The sequence below is a fragment of the Neomonachus schauinslandi genome, chromosome 10, assembly GCF_002201575.2.
Source record: "Neomonachus schauinslandi chromosome 10, ASM220157v2, whole genome shotgun sequence".
NCBI classification, from domain to species: domain Eukaryota; kingdom Metazoa; phylum Chordata; class Mammalia; order Carnivora; family Phocidae; genus Neomonachus; species Neomonachus schauinslandi.
In genome coordinates, this window is record NC_058412.1 from 106987338 (window position 1) to 107008722 (window position 21385).

At 44.8% G+C, this 21385-nt stretch overlaps 1 protein-coding gene and 1 pseudogene across 1 annotated transcript in view; one reads left to right on the forward strand and one right to left on the reverse strand.

Moving 5' to 3' along the window:
* SHLD1 (shieldin complex subunit 1) overlaps positions 1–21385 on the reverse strand; it is an 81401-nt gene that overhangs the window by 55530 nt on the left and 4486 nt on the right. Inside the window, exon 2 of the mRNA XM_021689188.1 lies at positions 14974–15155. Coding sequence (XP_021544863.1) covers positions 14974–15151 — 178 coding nt within the window. The 5' untranslated portion in view covers positions 15152–15155. The remainder of the gene's footprint in view (positions 1–14973; positions 15156–21385) is intronic.
* On the forward strand, positions 6125–6392 carry LOC110579519 (annotated as a pseudogene).

Sequence of the window (21385 nt, forward strand, 5' to 3'; positions counted from 1 at the left end):
GATTCTCTCCCTATGCCCCTCCCCCCCACACTCTTTCTCGCTCTCAAGTAAGTAAATCTTTAAAATAAATAGGTAGATAAATAAATGGGGGTGCCCGGTTGCTCAGTTGGTAAAGAGTATGCCTTTGGCTCAGGTCATGATTCCAGGGTCCTGGGATCGAGTCCCACATCTGGCTCCCTGCTCAGCGGGGAGCCTGCTTCTCCCTTTCCCCCGATTGTGCTCTTGCACATGCTCTCTGTCAAATAAATAAAATCTTTATTAAAAATAAACAAGCAAATAAATAAATAGCATTAAGACAACTGACTCCCATTGGGAAAATAATAAAGCTATCACCCTGCCTCACACCTTACACCAAGATACACATTTCAAAGTAGAAAAAAAAAATTAAAACTGTAAAATTGCCAGGAGATTCCTATTCATATAATCTCGGGTGTTATAATGAATTTCTAAATATTGCACCAAAGCAGAAGCATTGATTGATAACATTAACTATATAAGAATCTAAAATCTCTGTACAACAACAAAAAAAACCACATTTCCTTATAGTAGCCAAAACTGGGAGACAAACTAAGGACCACTAATAGGGGGAAAGTTAAAAAGACGATAGTGTATTTGTACTCCAGAACACCTTAAACTGGCGTAGATATTAACATCTAAAGGATGGTTGTGATAGAATGGGGAATTTTAAAAGGCAAGTTGCCGAACAATACGTTTTTGTTAGAGATTTCTGGCGTGCTAAAATCAAACACAGAGACCAGACTTGAAAGTTCACTGAGAGGACACAACCAGTTAATCACACAAGCAAAGCTTAATTCAGTTTATTTTGCGAGATAAGAGAGGTTAACTTGACCTGGGTCACTTCTTGCTTATGCCTCTGAAAATCATAAGCAAAACTTAAATTGTTCCTCCAAATTGATTGGCGGTAACCACTCACCAATTCCTTTACCTTTAAGAAAATTCTAACATTGTAACCAATTACTGCAAGGACTACATAAGCTGCTTTATAACAATATACCTCTGAGCCTTGTTCCATGTTTCGGTTTGAGCACTCCCAGTTTGCAAACTGGCTTTTTAGTGTGTGTACGATAAACTCTTACTAATTACTACTTCAGGGATTCATTGGGTTTTTTTTTAAGATTTTATTTATTTATTTGACAGAGAGACACAGTGAGAGAAGGAACACAAGCAGGGGGAGTGGGAGAGGGAGAAGCAGGCTCCCCGCTGAGCAAGGAGCCCGATGCGGGGCTTGATCCCAGGACCCTGGGATCATGACCTGAGCCAAAGGCAGATGCTTAATGATTGAGCCACCCGGGCACCCCCAGATTCATTGGTTTTACTTGTTTTCTTTCCTGAACTTTTGACAGGTTAAAAGCTACGCATAATCAATTGTACTAAAATACATACATTTACATACACAGTTTACACCACGGAGATAGATATATTTATAGTACACCCCCCTAAAAATATACACAGTGCTATTGGTTACCACTAGGAAGGAGAAAGGGAGGGTGAGAATAGAGAATGTTCTCTTTTTGCTTCCTTTTGATCTACGTATTTTACTTTTTTTTAAAGTACACATTGCTTTGGTCACTTTATTATTTTTTTTATTTTACTTATTTGAGAGAGAGAGAGCACAAGAGGGGAGAGGGTCAGAGGGGGAAGCAGACTCCCTGCTGAGCAGGGAGCCCGATGCGGGACTCGATCCCAAGACTCTGGGATCATGACCTGAGCTGAAGGGAGTCACTTACTCAACTGAGCCACCCAGGCGCCCTACTTTGGTCATTTTAGAGAAAACAAATATTTCAATCAAAGTGTATAAAAATTAAAAGGCAAAACTGGGAAAAATTTTTGTAAAAAATGCTAAAGATTTAGTATTCTTGAAGTATAAAGTACTCTTATGAGTTAGTAAGGTTACAATTCCAATAGAAAAAAGGCAATCCATAGAAAAGAAAATGTCCAAGAAAACACAATATTTCTTCACACTGAAATCTTTTTTCCCTATGATACAATAAGCAGAGTTTCAAAAATTATAATATTAGTGTTAAGAAGAGTCTTGGAAAAAATGATTTTCATCCATTTTCTGGAGGACAAACTAGTAATATGTGCCAAAAAAGTTTTAATGTGATAGAGCAATTTTTCTTATAGAAATTTAGCTTGAAGAATAATTTAAGATAAATACAAGGGCTTAATCAGAAGGATGTTGAACACAGCTCTCTACAGCAAAGCCTCAGAAACAATGAAAACGATCAAAGATAGGGAACTGTTTATTTGTGTAATGATCTTTAAAGTTGTTTCAGAGAAAAAATTATTTCAGAGAAACACAAGGAAGCAAAGGAAAACAAGGAAAAGGTGATCTCATAAGCACTTAAAAGAAAAAGGGCCTGGGGCGCCTGGCTGGCTCAGTCGGAGGAGCATGCGACTTTTGATCTCAGGGTCATGAGTTCGAGCCCCATGCTGGGGGTAAAGATTACTAAAAAATAAATAAACTTGAAAAAAATAAAGAAAGAAAAGAAAAGAAAAAGGGCCAGGATCTTTTTGATGCCCTACAGATTTTTTAGTTGAAAGTTTTACTGAGTTCGTTAAGACTTGCATGCAGTGCTAGGGACCAAAGCAGACAAATATTGTGAACCTTTATCCACTTTCCCCCCGTGTACTTCAAACTATGGAATACTGGCAAGGATAAATCCGGATTTCTCCAGTTTTCCCTGTACTCATTTATGTGTGTCTCTACAATCTTATCACATGCCTGGGTTCACCCATCCACAACCACAGTCAACATACAAACTATTTCCATCACAAGGATCCCACATGTTGCCCTTCTGCCCAACCCCAAACCCTGACATCCACCAGTCTGTTCTCCAATTTCTAAAAATTTTGTCCCTTCAGAAACATTATGTAAATGAAACACAATATGTAAACTTTTGAAATTTGCTCCCCCCCGCTTGCAGCTGAATTCCCTGGGAGATTCACCCACGTCGTTGTGTGTCTGGATAGCTCATTACCCTTAACCGCTGACGGGTACTCCCTGGTACGGACACACCACAGTTTGCTTAACCATCTCCTGAGGAAGGATATCTGGGCTGTTCTAGTTCTTCGCTGTTATAAATAAACCTGCTACGAACATTCGTGTATAGGTTTTTGCTTAAATGTAAGTTTTCGTTTCTCTCAGCAATCACTGGGTCATATGCTAATTGCCAGTTTAATTGTATAAGAAACTGCCAAACTCTTTTCCAGAGCAGCTGTGCCATTTTACGTTCCCACCAGCAATGTGTGAGTGGTCCAGCTTCCCTGCTCCTTTACCAGCATTTGGTGGTGTCGATTTTTTTTTTTTAAAGATTATTTATTTATTTATTTGACAGAGAGAGACACAGTGAGAGAGGGAACAGAAGCAGGGGGAGTGGGAGAGGGAGAAGCAGGCTTCCCGCAGAGCAGGGAGCCCGACGCGGGGCTCGATCCCAGGACCCTGGGATCATGACCTGAGCCGAAGGCAGGCGCTTAATGACTGAGCCACCCAGGCGCCCTGGTGGTGTCGATTTTTATCCTAGCCATTTCTACAGGTATCATTATTAGTTTAATTTGTTTTTCTGATGGCTTACCTGAATATCCTCTTCGGAGACATGTCTCCCCGTGTCTTTTGCCCATTTTCTATTTGAATGGTTTACTTTTCTACAGTTGAGTTTTGACAGTTCTTTATGTACTGGAGGCACTAGTCCTTTGTCAGATAACAGATTTGCAAATATTTTTTCCTGGTATGTACCTTGTCTTTTCATCCACTTTATGTGGGCTTTCAGAGAGCAAAAGTTTTTAATTCGGATGAGGCCCAATTTATCAATTTTTTGGCTATTGTAGATTTCATGTCAATCATTTCCATTTGCTTTTTTTATAACTTGGATTTCTTCGCTGGAGCTTTTCTATTTTGTCATCTGTTTCAACAGAATCTGTAACCGATCCTGGAAGTGCTTGTATGGTGACTGCTTTAAAAGCCATAGCAGTTCATGCCAATGTCAGCTTCGTCTCAGTGTTGGTGTCTGTGACCTGACATTCCAGTTGTGATTTTTGTTTCTTGGTAGGATGAGTGATCTTGGTCCTATTTAAATCCTTTATTTTAGCATATAGCCATCCTGTTTAGGTTTAGCACACAGCTCATGGCCTACTTTTATGGGCTGTGGTTCTAATGACAGGTTAATTTTCAGAGCCTTTGCTGTTACTTTTGGTCTCCTTGGTTTATTGGGTGCGGCTGCCCGAGGGACTAGCCCAGCCTCTGGGTGTCTTTCAGTGGGGGGTGGATCTCAGGCCCCTCTAAAGGTAGGCTTTCCGGGTGGGCTGCTTGTTGTACTAAAATTCCCCTTTTCCAGCGCCCCCAGCTGCTCCCCAGCTGCCCCAGTGAATGTAACAGGGAAGGGAGCAAGGGGAGTCTCAGGCCCATGGGGACAAAGGGGCTTCTCAGGCCAGGTCACTTACTGTGTTGGCAGAATCCCCTTGCTTATGCCCCCTCATCACCTGGGTCTGGCTTAGCAGAGGAGTAGAGTCTCTGGCCCAGTGGAGGAGAGTGCTTCCTCTGGTCTCTGATTATTATGGGTTTTTCTACAGATTCCCTTTTGGTGGGTGCTGGGCTCTCCTGGTGATGTGGCAGTCCTGGGGAGAAACGAACCTACCTGGGCCCCTTCTTGTTGCTAGGTGGCAGGCTGAAAGGCACCAAGTTCTGGTCACCTTCTGTTGGGGGGGGGGGGGGGAACAGAAGACACCCTGCCTCTGTGTGGTTCCTTCAGTCGTGGGGCCCAGAACCAATTCATCTTCTTACCATTGCTTGATATTCTTCGACTGCCTCCCACACTTCTACGGTTTATAGTTGTGTTTAGCAGGAAGTAATGGGTATGCCATCTTGTCAGATTAGAAATCCCAAAAGATTTTTAAAATCTCATTATCCTTTAATGCTACTATAATTTCATCAAATAAGGCAAATTTAAATCCTTTGGTCTTATCTTTGCAGAAAAGCACAACTTTTCTTGGCAAAGGAACAAAGAAAAATCAGATATCATTTTCTAATGTTTGTATTCTAGCCTGCTATCAGTCAAGAAAGATAAATGAAAAGGTGTCCTCAAATCGTACAATGCATGTACAGTAACTAGATTTAACACTGGTGGCCTTAAGACAAGTTAGCTTCTCAGATCCCAACTGAGTAATCTCTAATAACTTGGAGGTTTTATTTCTAGTAGGCACAAAAACTCTGCAAACAATGAATTATAAAGGCTTAACACATCTGGTACACTTAAATTCTTGTTTTTGGTAAGGCTCAGGAATATGCAAAAAGTAGTCACTAGAGGGCAGCAGACTCAAACACTGCCTCATAGCAAGCAATTGCCAGGCGCCATCTCCAGGTTCTAGACCCAGGGCCAGTTTTACCGGCTAAAAACATGCAATATTATTTTACCCCATTGTCCCTCAAACTCAATTTCTAAAATGGCATGGGCCCATGGGTAACTGCCTTATCTTTTTACTTATCCTGTGCCCAACATGCCCTAATATTTTCCAGGAGTTCTTTATAGAAGAAAATTCTGGATCTATTGACTGAGTACATTGTGAAGAAATGGGGCGAAATCTCTTGGCTTGTTTTTAGAACTTATTTAAATTTTCCACTCAATTGCCTTATTTTGTGAGCAGGAAAAATTCATAATGCTATGAAATGTAATGAGAGTTTTCTCGGGGCGCCTGGAAGAGCGTGTGGATCTTGGTTTGGGGTCATGAGTTCAAGCCCCACGTTGGGTGTTGAGATTACTTAAATAAACTTATTAAAAAAAAAGATAGTTTTAAAAAGCAGTCCTTAGGGGCGCCTGGGTGGCTCAGTCGTTGGGCGTCTGCCTTCGGCTCAGGTCATGATCTCCAGGTCCTGGGATTGAGCCCCGCATCGGGCTCCCTGCTCAGCGGGGAGTCTGCTTCTCCCTCTCCCTCCGCCTCTCCCCACTGCTCCTACTCTCTCTCTCTCTCTCTGTATCTCTCTGTCTCAAGTGAATAAATAAAAAATTCTTAAAAAAAAAATAAAGCAGTCCTTAGAGGGTGCTTTGCAAGCGAACTGGGCATGAAGTTGTAACAAACCAGCAGCTGGAGTTGCCACTGTTCTGTCTGCAGCTTCCTGATGTTCCCATGGCCAAAAAACCCCCCAGCTCTAAGCCATCTCCAAGTTCAAAGGATTCGGCAAACAATGGCAAAGCAGAGCCACCAGAAACGGACACCTGATATCCGTGACAAATATGGTAAGGCTGCCTCAGCCAGTGGGGCCACTTTCTGCGTTGCTGTGTGGGCATACAGAGCAACACAAACTAGAAGAGAATGGAATAGAATGGAACCTGTCCCCCGTTGGCAGAGTCACCCCAAAGAAATGGAGAGATCAGTAATTATCCCAGCTGGTGTAATACTGAATTGTTTCAAAACCAACTCATAATTGATGCCAAGTAAAAGCACTGTGCACCCATTAAAATAAGGCACGACTGAAGAAATAAAGTACATGTGAAACCTTCAAAAAAATTAAAATAAAATAAGTAAAAAGCAGTCGTTAGGGATATTCCTTAAAGCCATAGTCTCATGCACTAGAATTAAGAGAAATATTTGCTGGAAAAATAAATTAAGGAAACAATTCTGCTTGGAACATACTTTCTTCACCATAGAGAAATGGGAGTGATCATTGTCTGCTCTCAGAAGCCTTCTGTCTCCTCACAGATGTTCATTTCTCTGCTGTATTCTCATCAAGAGAAAAAGCTGAGGGCTTTTGAGAGGCCAGGGTGGGCTAGTCTGAAGACTTTCCAAATGAGAGTTAAGCAAATCTGCAGGGATTAGGTAAGAGTATATACTATTTAACTTAGAAGCTTTCTCATCCTAGAGTACACGTAAGATCACTCACAGCTTAAATTTGATGACAAAGCTCTAATCTGGTGATCAAGGGACTGTAATACTTTATATCTATTTTCATACCTTATCAAATTCCATGTATATATGCTTTCCATTGATTCATTCAACCAGCCTTTACTGAGCACCTACTATGTGCCAGGCACTATATACCCTTATTCTCTGCTCACCCGTCAGGGTCTAGGTTTAAAAGGCAACAACTGCAGGCACCGTGTGATGAGACAGGCAGAGAACAAAATGTGAATCCTGAAAGACAAGTATGGGTGACCCAGGAATGGATAAAGCACTTACCCTTAAAAAGTATGTTCCAGTAAGCTGGGTTTTTGTCACTTCAAGCACGTTATCAAAACCCAGCTCTAGGAAAACCTCCAGGGAGCCTGGAGGTAAATAAAGGGCAGCCACTCAGCAAACAGCATGATTTATAACTTCAAAGGGCAGAGAGCCAAGTTAAGAATAGTTCCTGGGCCAGATGAGAAAATTTCTTCTGGACAGAAAAGTTATCAAGGGTTGTATTTATTCCAGCAAACAGACTGAGAAGACTCGTTTTCTTCCCTTGGTTTTTAAAGATTTTATTTATTTATTTGAGAAAGAGAAAGAGAGTGCGAGCTCGAGCAGGGGGAGTGGCAGAGGGAGAGGGAGAAGCAGGCTCCCAGCTGAGCAGGGAGCAGGATGTGGGGCTGGATCCCAGGACCCTGGGATCATGACCTGAGCCAAAGGCAGACATTTAACCAACTGAGCCACCTAGGCATCCCTCTTCCCTTGGTTTTAACATAAGCAGTTGGATCCTACTTGGTGTTGAGAAATTTAACTGAGAAGGCAATGCCTTCTCTCCAATTAGTCTGCAGGTGGTTAGAGCTTCTTCAGCAATGGGAAGATGAGAGGCTGAAAGGCGAGCTCAGGGAGCAGTGGATAGGACCCTGGTCAAAATGAACCACAGTCCTGGTCACCCCTGGGACGGTGCTGATACTAAAGGTATATTCAGGGTTAGCAGGGTTAGCAGAAAGAAGCCAGCAGAGACTGAAGGAGAAACACTTAGGAGGAGAAATATTTAAGACTTACTACTTAGCACTTACTCATGCCTGAATGTTTGCATTTCTTTAAAGTTCTGCCTTTGAAGTCAGCCTGACCCAGATTTGAGTCTTGGCTTTCCATTATTCTTTGGGTAACATATCAATATGTAACCTCTCAAAGACTATTTCCTCCTGGGTAACATGGAGATCACAACAGTACTTATTTCTCAGGGGTGGATATAAGAATCAGTAGGAACGGTGCACAGAAAATGCACAGCACGGCGCCTGGAATGTACGTGTACAACAAATGATAAACTATTAATCTCTTCTCAACTGCATATAGTGTCCTCTGTCCTACAAACACATCACAGTGAATGGTACTTATGATGGGGTACATTTGATTATTTCAATCAAGTTGTTTTCTCATACTTTAAGAAGACACAGGGCGCCTGGGTGGCTCAGTCGGTTAAGCGTCTGCCTTCGGCTCAGGTCATGATCCCAGGCTCCTGGGATCGAGCCCCACATCGGGCTCCCTGCTCAGTGGGGAGTCTGCTTCTTCCTCTCCCTCTGCCCCCCTGCCCCCGCTCATGCTCTCTCTCTCTCTCAAACAAATAAATAAAATCTTTAAAAAAAAAGACACAGCTGAGTGACAAGTCATGAGTGAATGCTCACTTGCAGTAGCCTTGAGAGAGAGCTATCAGGTCGGACTCTGTACACCTGAACTTCAGAGATAAATGTCAGTAGGTGCGGCTCTCAACAGGAATACAGCCTGTCTTTCAAATCAGCTGGGATTTCTTTTTAAAACTATAGGGGAAGGCGAAGTACACAGAAGTAAACAAGTCTCTTCTCCCACAGCAGGTGTCTTTGAAACTCAGAACAGAGGAGCAGTGAGAGATGCCGCAGTCAGCAAATAGCCTTTGAAAATAATTCTCCTCTTATACTAGTATTTCTAATGACTATTTAACGTTATCTACAATTTAGTAGCCTAAAATAGAGAACTATATTCTTCTATTTTTAGAAAAGGGGTGGAAAAGTCACAGTTACAATAGTCTGTATAGAGGGTCACCGAGGAAATAGGAGTTGCCAGGTTACTCTGTGACCTCGGGTGATTCATTGAAAGGAAAAAAGATATAGTTATCTACTCTTTTTTTTTTTAAGATTTTATTTATGTATTTGTCAGAGAGAGAGAGAGCGAGGGAGTACAAGCAGGGGGAGTGGCAGGCAGAGGGAGAGTCAGGCTCCCCGCTGAGCAAGGAGCCCGATGTGGAACTTGATCCCGGGACCCTGGGATCATGACCTGAGACGAAGGCAGACACTTAACTGAATGGGCCACCCAGGCACTCCTTATATTTATCTACTCTTAAATAGCAAATTCCTTGGATGAAATGCCTAAGTATACATTAGTTACAATGTATATTTGTACATAAATGTACATAAATATATATTAAATATGTAATAAACATAAATATACATTTCTACATAAATGTACATAAATATACATTAGTTACAAAATGGCCTTTGAAGATTGGGATGTTGACAGATTCCAAAAGCAAAAAAAGGGGACATTAAACCGCTATTTAACTTTAGACACAGAGCTTGGGCAGTCAGCTAGGGCTTTTAATCATCAAAGACTTACTGTGTTTAATGTTCAATTTGCTGTATCAGCCAATTTCTCAACAGATGCTCTTCGAAGTTAAAGTTTGAGGAAAGGGCTCAAAAAGAAAGATTTCCCACCTCCATATTGCAATGTGTAAGCAAAAACTTCAGAGGAGCTCTTTGTCCTGATGAGAATGTGTCTGGGGCACTCCCCGGAACAAAGGTTGCAGAGGGCCCTGATGAGATCAGCAACATGAACTAGGCAGACTTTCTCAAGCGAGAGTAGTACACACAGGACTTCACCTCCAGGAAACCTTGGTGACTGCTTTTGAGGGGTTTATCCAAGACCATTGACCACCTCCCTTGGCACTTCCATTCTGCCTACTCTATGCTTTTCTCAAGCCCAGTAACAAAAGAGAAAGGGAACAAGTATTTAAGAGGCAAGGCGTCCAAGCCCATCAATAAGTGTGTGTTGGAGATTAACGGACGGGCTGAACTGGACTCAATTCGGCAGTCTCTGGAGTGGCCTGCAGTTGACCAGGGAGGAAGGAGCACATTTCAAGGACCCAAACAATGCAGCTGAGGCATTTCGGCCTGACTCTGCGTTAAAACCAGCCCAACAGGAGTGGCAGGCCCATGTGAATGGGTAGTTACACATCCACCAGCAGGGGCCTTGGCATGCACCTGTATGTTGCCCGGGGCCTTGCCAGTTATTAAAATATTGCAATCCTGCAGAATTGTCGTTAAATATTTTGAACACACGCCCCGGACATGAGATTACACACATCTCCAAGGGACTTAAACAGAGGAATGTGACAGAAATGCGGTTTCAGGAAGACCTTTTTGGCAAGTGTGGTCTTCTGCCGGATCTCACCAGGAAGGACAGAGGGAGGCACTTTCATGCTCCTGCGCCTGGCTTAGGTGACAAGTTGTTTGTTCTATCATCACTTCATAAGGAGTGGTCAGACAACCCTCGCCCAAGCCACCAGTTCAAGACAGATGAGCTGTGTTCATGTGGACAGACACAGCCCAGTCTCGCCTGCCTTTGGGTACTCAGACTGAAATGACCAAGGCTTTCAGGTTTTTCTGACTAATACTTTCAGATTCTTATCAACTCATTGAGTTTCCTAGAAAGTGCTCTTAAGTCTCATGTCCCTTGCTACTAATATCCTCCTCCAGGGCATGAACAGTGATATGGCAGTTGGGCATACAAGATAAGGGCAGGGAAGTATCCATTAGGGGGGCACCTGGGTGGCTCGCTAGGATATGCATCCGACTCTTGATTTCGGCTCAGGTCATGATCTCAGGATGGTCAGACTGAGCCCCTCTTTGGGCTCCGAGCTCAGCGGCGAGTCTGCTTGAGATTCTCTCCCTCTGCCCCTCCCCCCACTCACATGTGCATGCTTATGTGCGTGCGCACACGCTCTCTCAAATAAATAAATAAATCTTTTATTTATTTGACAGAGAGACAGGGAGAGAGCGAACACAAGCAGTGGGAGTGGGAGAGGGAGAAGCAGGCTCCCTGCAGAGCAGGGAGCCCAATGCAGGGTTCGATCCCAGGACCCTGGGACCACGACCTGAGCCCAAGGCAGATGCCCAACGACTGAGCCACCCAGGCGCCCCTCAGATAAATAAATAAATCTTAAAAAAAAAAAATCCATAAGGTTTAGCTCCTGGGGAAGATCACTGGCATGGGAGCAAGGGCAGGCCTAGTCTTGTGCGTAATGGGGGTGGAGGATATGTGCCCAGGAATGAGGAACAACTGTAAGAAGCAGCAGAATGGAAGATAGGCAACCCCTTCAAAAAGCCTCACTGGGAAGAGCAGGTGAGTGATGGCCAAAGCCAGAGGCAGCTGCACGGTGAAATGGGGGATCCTCTACAAAAGTGAGGCTTCAGGGGTGCCTGGGTGGCTCAGTTGGTTAGGCGACTGCCTTCGGCTCAGGTCATGATCCTGGAGTCCCTGGATCGAGTCCTGCATCGGGCTCCCTGCTCGGCGGGGAGTCTGCTTCTCCCTCTGGCCCTCCCCCCTCTCATGTGCTCTCTCTCATTCTCTCTCTCTCAAATAAATAAATAAAATCTTTAAAAAAAAAAAAAAAGTGAGGCTTCAGCTTGGGTCCCTTTCCTTACAACGTGGCTTCTCCAGTGGTCCCTGCCATCTCCTAAAACAGAGGCCACTCGTCCCTAGCCTGCTACTCTTCCAGGGTTTACAACTGTGATGCTGACTCCAACCTTGAAGTTGGGACCTCGCCACTCACTGATAAGCCATCTGCACACTGACTGCCACCTGCCGGGATTTCTGGGTACTCTCGCTGCGTTACCCCTTGCAGGGCTGTGCTCTGCTACCAGTGGGCTATTCTATACCACCATGGTGGACCCCACCCCCTTGCTAACTGTGTGTCTGAATTTCGACTGTAGGTTTTGACAATTGGGCTAATTTGACTGAATCTTTTTTTTTTTAGATTATTTATTTGTTTTTGAGAGAGAGAGAGAGAGAAAGAGCGAGAGCAGGGGGAGGGGCAGAGGGAGAAGCAGACTCCCCGTTGAGCAGAGAGCCTGACACGGCGCTTGATCCTGGGACTCCGGGATCATGACCTGAGCCGAAGGCAGATGCATAACTGACTGAGCCACCAGGTGCCCGCCCATGACTGAATCTTAAAGGTCAGCTCCTGGCTCCTATTTCACCCAGCAGCCAGAGAAGCCAGATCCTGGCTTCATCCTCAGACCTCCATTCCACTATGAGCAACCTACCATACTCAACCAGTTCTTGAGACAGTCAACCACACGGTGAGCCAAACACAAGCCACATGAGTGTAGCCAACAGTGAGCGAGTACTAGGGTGGGTACAGCTCAATGGTGACTGTCAGCTGGAAATCTCTGACTGTATTCACCAACCCCTAGAAGGTCAACTTCCTAACAACACACAACAGCAAACAAGCAAACCAAGAATGCAAGTTGGCCAGGGAGTGGGATATGTTAAGAATCTGAAATAGAAGAGTAGCCATCAGAGCACCAAGAGAGACCAATGTGTCTCTGAGTAAAGAACAGATCCAGAGTTATCAGAACTAGATTAAAATGTGGGCAAAATCTGCTGGAGGGCTATGGGGGAGGGAACCTGTAAGTACACCTACTCATGAACACAGTGAAGGGAAGGAAAGTGGATCTACTTATAAACAGAAAATCAAAACTCAAGACCCTGGACAGTTTTGAGAAATTGGAGATGGAAGATGATCAGCCCAGAGTAAATCAGGCTGGGCAGTTAGGACAGCGACTTCCCCCAGAGTTTAGGACTGCATTTTAGGAACATCAGAAAGAGCCTCCAAATCTCTCTTCTACCTGTCCCTGATTCCTGAAATTAAACCATTCTTTTAGGGCTAGGTCCTCTTGAACAAAGAGCTTCCTGGAAAAGCCAACACTTGAAGCTACGGTTAGTCATTTGTCTTTCAGTCTAAGTTTCAAATTGTTTTTTGGGAGGCTTTGATGGGTGACATGTGAAGGCCCCCAGCACCCAAGGATGGGGCGGAGGCCCAAGCAGGGAGGAGAGAAATGAGAGCTGAGACCCCAAAGGGCACAGGCCCAGAGTGACTCACCCGGGTGTGGGGTGCCCATTATAAGCCTCTTGTGTTCGTTCTATCTTGACAAAAATGGCACAGGATTTATATCACTGCACATGAGTTGATAACTTCCTTTGCACACACTGATGGCTGACAATTTGGCCGTGTCTCCAGCAGTTACACAATTTGACTTTTCTTCTGGAAGCCAGAGGCAATCTGACAATCTCCTCCAACACTGATCGTGCTATGGGGCTAAATTCAGGCTTCACCTAATTCAGTGCCGCCTATGACTCCCACTCCTTATACATGGAACGTTCCAAAGTCACTCATAACCAGCCTTAAGCTAGGCGTGTAGGGAGTAGAGAGGAGAACAGAGTTTTATGTTAGGATCGAGTTCAGCCCCAAATCCATACAGGTATATCTCTTAATGAAATAATAATGGCAGTTAACATTTACTCATTCTTTCCTCATACAAGTACTTACTGAGTACCTCCCATCCTGGAGTTTATATTCCAATGCAGGGAGACAAAGAAATTAACAGTCCTACCTAGGGTGCCCAATGGCCCTGCTGCTGTGGAGAGGAATAAAGCCGGGGTAGGGGATGACAGAGAACCTCAGTAGGAGGGAGGGGGGCTGGCTCTTAGATGCGGGAGGCAAGGGTGGGCCTCCGTGAAGGGCGACGCACACTTGGTGTGGCGGAGGCCCAGCCCGGAGAGGGCAAGGAGATGGGTAGGAGGTGAGGTTAGAGAGGTGGCAGGTCCAGGGCCCAGAGGGCATGGGCACCAGCTAAGGACTTAGGCTTTTGCTCTGAGACAGATGAGAAGCCATGGGAGCTTTGCGCCAAGGACTAACATGATCTGATTTGTATTTTAAAGGGATCTTCTGGTGGCTGTGTTGAGAAGAAACTTTAGGAGGACAAGGGCAGGTATGGAAAGAGGTGGTTAGGAGATGTAACAATAATCCAGAAGACAGACAACAGTGGCTCACACCAGGGTGGTGGCCATGGAGATGGCAAAACTCTTCAGATTCTAGATTTATTCAGTGGAGCTGACAGTGAGGGACCGAACGTGAGAGAGGTTGAGAAGGACTCCTAGGTTTGGGCCTAAGTGAACAGATGGGTAAAAGTGCTTTTCTGAGATGAGAAAGCCTCAAAGAACAGGTGTGTGTATATGAGAGGGAAGGAACTGGGGAGGCGGGGAGAGAAATTAGCAATCTGGTTTAGGATGTATCAAATTTAAGAAGTCTAACAGAAGTCTAAGTGATGATGTCAAGTACACAGAGCTCAAAACTGTTAAGAAATGTCCCCCCAAGTCCCATAGCCAGTAAGTGGCAGAGCTCTGAGTCCATGTCCGTGGACCTCCGGGTCTGGACCGGGCAACGAATGGGGAAGACAAGGGCTTTGCAACCAGAGATGGTCACTAACTATGTCAAGGAATCATCAGTAAGCTTAAGTAATAGACTTTTTGGCAATTCTGCCAGGGAAACTTGCAGAAAAGTTGTTCCCCAAATGCAGAGCATACTTCATACAAGGAATACTAAAATCCCTGTTACTATCACCTATAACGTAAAACAGGCCCACACTGCCACTTTCTGAAGTTTTAAAAGAACAAAACAAAAAACACTTCCACCCTCTCCCTGTTGAGCCTCTGAATGCAGCTGGACGGAGATTAGAAAGGGACTGAGACAAAAAAGGCCTCCAGGAAAAAGCTCCCTGTCATGGTTACACCAGGGAGCTTGTCCTTTGAAGTCTCTCCCCACAGTGCTTAGATAAGATGTTTTCTACCCCAGACAATGGGCCATTCCTCAGAGAGGTGCTACCGGAAGGGAGAGAAACAAACATATACCCGTATGTAGAGTGTGTGTGTGTGTGTGTGTGTGTGTGTCAATGTTAGCTTGTTTTGAACTCTGCTTCTTACCTGAATCCACATCGGAAGAGGAAGGAAGAGAAAGGGTTTCCACAGAATTAAACGCCTCGCTGTCGGCCTCCTGGTGGGGTCTCTGCAGCACATAATCTCTTATGTCATCAACTGATGGCAAGTCCAAAGCACTGCTCTCCTCTGACTGGCTGTCTGGAGTGGCTTCCTGGGTCGCCATAGTCCTGCCATGGGAAAAACAATTCAATACAAAAGGCACTGCAGAAGAGGAGTCTCCATTTCCTCCACAGCTTGAAGGGCGAAAGTCCCAGAATACTTCATGTTCCCGTTAGTAACGGTCTTCCTTGTCCTTACTTTAGACCCAGTATTTGTTTACCATGTTTCTTCATCAGGAGAAACAGACACTCTCAGCACAGAAAGAAGCCATTAATAGGGCACCTGGGTGGCTCAGTTGGTTGGGCGACTGCCTTGGGCTCAGGTCGTGATGCGGAGTCCTGGGATCGAGTCCCGCATTGGGCTCCCGGCTCAGCGGGGGGCCTGCTTCTCCCTCTGACCCTCTCCCCTCTCATGCTGTTTCTCTCTCTCTCAAATAAGTAAATAAATAAAATCTTTAAAAAAAAAAAGAAAGAAACCATTAATAATTTCAGCTGGAGGGCGCCTGTGTGGCTCAGTCGGTTAAGCGTCTGACTCTTGGTTTCAGCTCAGGGGGTGATCTCAGGGTCGTGAGATCGAGCCCCACGACAGGCTCTGTGTTCAGTGTGGAGTCTGCTGGAGACTCTCCCTCTCCCTCTGCCCTTCCTGCTCATGCTATCTCTCCAAAATAACAAAGAAGGAGCACCTGGGTGGCTCAGTCGTTAAGTGTCTGCCTTCGGCTCAGGTCATGGTCCCAGGGTCCTGGGATCGAGCCCCGCATCAGGCTCCCTGCTTGGCAGGAAGCCTGCTTCTCCCTCTCCCACTCCCCCTGCTTGTGTTCCCTCTCTCACTGTGTCTCTCTCTGTCAAATAAATAAATTTAAAAATCTTTAAAAAATAAAATAAAACAAAATAACAAATATATCTTTAAAAAAATAAAATAATTTCAGCTGGAGAATAAGCTGCATGTCTGATAAGGATGAAACACCATGTAGCACCATAATCCAAGGGCTACAAGAATATTTAATGAGACAAGAAACTGTTCATGAGGGTGCCTGGGTGGCTCAGTTGGTTAAGCTACTGCCTTCGGCTCAGGTTATGATCTGGAGTCCCCGGATTGAGTCCCGCTTCGGGCTCCCTGCTCAGCGGGGAGTCCGCTTCTCCCTCTGACCCTCCCTCCTCTCATGCTCTCTCTCTCTCAAATAAATAAAATCTTTAAAAAAAAAAAAAAACTGTTCATGATATATTACGTGGAAAAAAGATTTCTATAAAATACAGTATCGTGTGTGGGGTGTCAGCGTGTGTGTGTGTGTGTGTATGTATGAGTAAGAAATCTACAGTTCTATAGCTAAAAAAAAGCATCTGCAAGGGTATATTCCAAATTAACTTAATGGTAATTAATTCAGTGGTTTAGTTTCTGAACAGTGAGATTATAGATGATTTGTATTTTTATCTGTGGCATACTCAAACACACATTCACTCAATTATTTCACATGCCAGGCCCTGGGTATACGAAGGGGAATGTAATAGACCCTTCCTTCAAGTTGCTCACAGCTTGGGACGATCCAAACACAGAGATATACCATGTAAACACAAGGACAAGACAGAGGAGAACCCAGAAAGGGACAGTAAGCTTTCTGGATGAGGTTATCCCCAAGCAAGGGGCAGGCCAGACCATGGCTGGAGGAGAGCATAAACACCAGTAGAACCAGCTTAGGCAACCACAATGGCATGGCTGTCGGAAGTTCAAAGTGAGACTCAAAGAATAGTCACGCATGAGTAACTGGGGAGAAACAAACCCTGTGGTTTCAGCTGGATGACCGTGGGGCTCTCTCCTGTTCCTACACCAGCTCTGGGAAGGACGGCAAGGCCCGGCAGCTGTCAGCAACGTGGAAACACAAACTCTCCAGCTGAGCTCTAGAGACCACAAAGGTGACTTACTGGGTTCATCATTTGGACATTCCTTGTTAAAAATTAGGTGTTCCGGGGCGCCTGGGTGGCTCAGTTGGTTAAGTGACTGCTTTCGGCTCAGGTCATGATCCTGGAGTCCCTGGATCGAGTCCCGCATCGGGCTCCCTGCTTGGCAGGGAGCCTGCTTCTCCCTCTGACCCTCCCCCCCTCTCATGTGCTCTCTCTCTCTCATTCTCTCTGTCTCAAATAAATAAATAAAATCTTAAAAAAAAAAAAAAATTAGGTGTTCCTAAAAAAATAAAATAAGGGCGCCTGGGTGGCTCAGTCAGTTAAGCATCTGCCTTCGGCTCGGGTCATGATCCCAGGGTCCCGGGATCAAGTCCTGCATCGGGCTCCCTGCTCAGCGGGGAGTCTGCTTCTCCCTTTGCCCCTCCCACCTGCTCGTGCTCGCTCGCGCTCTCTCTCTCTCTCTCTCTCTTGCAAGCTCGCACACAAAAATAAATAAAATCTCTTAAAAAACCAACACTTAAAAAATAAAATAAGGTGTTCTCCCTCTGCAAGTCTGACTCATAAATTGCTGTCATCAATAAATCATATTGTAGCCAACACCACACATTGTGACTGCCGTGGGCCACCACGCACCATGCAGAGGAGCTACACGGTCAGATCTGCAGATTTGGCAGCTGGATAGGAGATGCACTTGCAGGGTTTCAGCCCAGTGGCAGGCAATCTCAGAAGCAACAGGAATTCCTTCACCTGTCATGGTCCCAGTGAGAGAGGAGGAGCATGTGACTAAGGGCAGGGCAATAAAGAGCAGGGGACAGATTAAGTGACATATTTAGGAACTAAAATGAGAGTAGAACTTAATAACTGAATGGATAACAAGGTTGAAGAGAAACTGAGAGTCAACAAGGAGTGGCAGCTTTGACGATGGGGTGGTTTTATGGCCTGAGTTAGAGAAGAGTAGAGGAGGAATAGCTTTGGGAGGAGGCCGTATTCCAAATTATGGAATATGGTGCAGCTGTTAAAATGATGGTTGGAACTTGAAAGATCTCAAAGACGTATGTTTGAATGAAACAAGCAATTTCAGAATAAGCATAAGAGTAGATAACATTTATCCAGTGTTGGTTGGATGCCAAGCCTTGTGCTAAGAGCTTTATGGACAACAGCCCTAGGAGGCAGGTAATCCTGCTACTACCCTCATTTACAGTCAGAGAGTCAGACACAGAGAGAAGCAGAGTAACCTGCCCAAAGAAACTCATCTAGAAAGTACCAATCTAGGATGAACCCAGCTCCAAGGCCTCCCAGCCTCCTGCGTCTGCACAGCCCGAAGTACCACCTGATCAGGCAAAGATAGGGGTGTATAAAAACAAATCAACAGAGAGGCCTGGCAAGATTCTTCTTGTTTGAGGACGCCTGATCACATGCTGTTGTGGACATCCGCTCAGGCAGAGAGTGAGCCAAGACAGCAGCTGATTGCTTCTGCAAGAAGCAAAGGGATCAAGGTTCCCAAAGAAGCAAGAACATCCTATCTTTCACACATTATATTAGCCAACCAAGCCTGAAGTTTTTTTTTTTTTTAAAGATTTTATTTATTTGGGCGCCTGGGTGGCTCAGTTGGTTAAGCGACTGCCTTCGGCTTAGGTCATGATCCTGGAGTCCCGGGATCGAGTCCCACATTGGGCTCCTTGCTCGGCAGGGAGTCTGCTTCTCCCTCTGACCCTCCTCCCTCTCGTGCTGTCTCTCATTCTCTCTCTCGCAAATAAATAAAGTCTTAAAAAATAAAAAAATAAAATAAAAAAAGATTTTATTTATTTATTTGAGAGAGAGAATGAGATAGAGAGACAGAGCATGAGAAGGGGGAGGGTCAGAGGGAGAAGCAGACTCCCCGCTAAGCAGGGAGCCCGATGCGGGACTCGATCCCGGGACTCCAGGATCATGACCTGAGCCGAAGGCAGTGGCTTAACCAACTGAGCCACCCAGGTGCCCAAGCCTGAAGTTTTAGCAAAGACCTCCACCACAGGCATCTGTGTCTCCTTCGCCCCTCATGTTACCAAACACTGCTCTGGAAGCTCCTGGAAGGGAAAAAAAAAACAGGTCAGTGAAGGACAGCTGTATATCCTGCCTGCCTGAAAAGGAGCCTTGAAATCGCCCCTCAAGCAAGAGCATCATTAGTGATACAAACTAAAGGAATCCTTGGAAACAAACAGCACAACTGATGTGACATCTATCTTTTCTTTTAGAATCACTTGTATTAAATGTCAAATACATTCCAAACTGGGCATTCGAACAAAAAGAGAAAAAAGAAAGCCTACTGAAAGGCAGAATCCTGTTTCTTACAAAGTCAGAATCTGTGACTGCAGAACATCTGGAACTCTGTGTTTGCACAGGAGAAAGCAAGTACGAGGGACAGATGAGACCCTTTCTATCGTCTACAACCACAAGTAAAATGTGATGATTATTTTTTTTAATATTTTATTTATCTATTTGAGAGAGAAAGAGAGAGAGCACAAAAGCAGGGGGAGGGGCAGAGGGAGAAGCAGACTCCCCGCTGAGCAGGGAGCCCGATGAGGGGCTCGATCCCAGGACCCTGAGATCATGACCTGAGCTGAAGGCAGACGCTTAACCGACTGAGCCACCCAGGTGTCCCCGCAATGATTATCTTTGCCCTAAAACTTTAAATAGGTGGTTCCACTTCCTTCTCCAGAAGAGCTTATTTTCCTCTCTTAAAAGTACTTTAGTTACACAATTTGAGCATTCTTTCCCAATACTGGAGAGGCAGAGACACAAGAAGTCTCTCTGTACATCAAAACCTGCTTGCCGAGCAAAGACAGTCATCTTCCACGATTACGGATTCTTACAGACCTACGAATCCAAGTCAGCCAGGGTCCCCATATAAAAGGCTGTTTAACTTCACTTCTTTTTTCAATCAAGGCTCTTCCCTCCCAACATTTTACATGAAAACTTTCAAACGTGAAGAAAAGTGGAATGAATTATCCAATGAATACCCCTATAGCTACTGTCTAGAGTTCACAATCAACATTTTACTGTGATTTTCCTTATCACAATACTGTCCACCTACCCAACTCTCTATTCATCTGTCAGTTCATCTTTGTATACATATTTCCATTTAAATGTAATGAAAGCTTCTGAGTTAGGGTATGATAAGATCAATTTGCATTTCCCCATGCTCACGCCGTTAGCCAAATGAAGCATGAGTGGGAGGAGGGTAAAAGTGAAGCAGGTAACACAGCTGGGAAGCTCTGCAGAAAGGTCCAGAGATGCGCAGGGTCTCTGGAGTGAGAGACTTGGGTTTGAACCCCTGCTGTCACTTTTTAGCTGTGTCACCTTGGGCAGGTCATCTCATCTATAACAATGGCCTGGGGCGCCTGGGTGGCTCAGTCGGTTAAATGTCTGACTCTTGATTTCAGCTCAGGTTGTGATCTCAGGGTGGTGAGATCGAGCCCTGTGTGGGGCTCTGTGCTGGGTGTAGAGCCTGCTTAAGATTCTCTCTCTCCCTCTCCTCTGTCCCCCCTCCCCACTCATACACACCCATGTGCTCTTGAAAGAAGAAAAGAAAGAAAGAAAGAAAGAAAGAAAGAAAGAAAGAAAGAAAGAAAGAAAGAAAGAAAGAAAGAAAGAAAGAAAGAAAGAAAGTTTTTTTAAAAAATGGCTTGATGACTATGCTTACCTCATAGGGTTGTCATAGGAATTACATGAAATTAATGCACATAAAATACTCAGTACAGAATGCATGTTCAATAATGTCAAGCTCCAATAAGTGAAATAGTAATAATTAAAAAACAATTTACAGGCTCCTATCTTCCCAGCCTACCTCCCATCCATTTACCCTTCTATTTCTTTTTTTTTTTAATTTTATTTATTTATTTGACAGAGAGAGACACAGCTAGAGAGGAAACACAAGCAGGGGGAATGGGAGAGGAAGAAGCAGGCCTCCTGCGGAGCAGGGAGCCTGATGCGGGGCTCGATCCCAGGACCCTGGGATCATGACCTGAGCTGAAGGCAGAGGCTCAACGACTGAGCCACCGAGGCGCCCCTACCCTTCTATTTCCCATTCAGTAGCCATCTTATTTCTTTCATCCTTATCCAGTGTATTCTATAGTCCATTATCTTCTTAGTACCCTAAACTTCCCTTCCCTAACCATTCTGTCCTTTTATCATACTCCTTTGGCAAAACTCCAGCCTAGATGAACTCAACTTATCTACCCACTCTCCAGTGCTAAACGTGAGTCACCAAATAGGACAAGCTGGCTTACCCTAAATGAATGAGCATCAGCCTGAAATGGGCTGTCTGGCCACACGAAACTTGAGATGTTTATCTCATAACTCCCTCTTCCCCTCTCCTTGACTCTCGCGTTTTCTCCAATCTTCTTCAACTCAGGCCCTTCCCA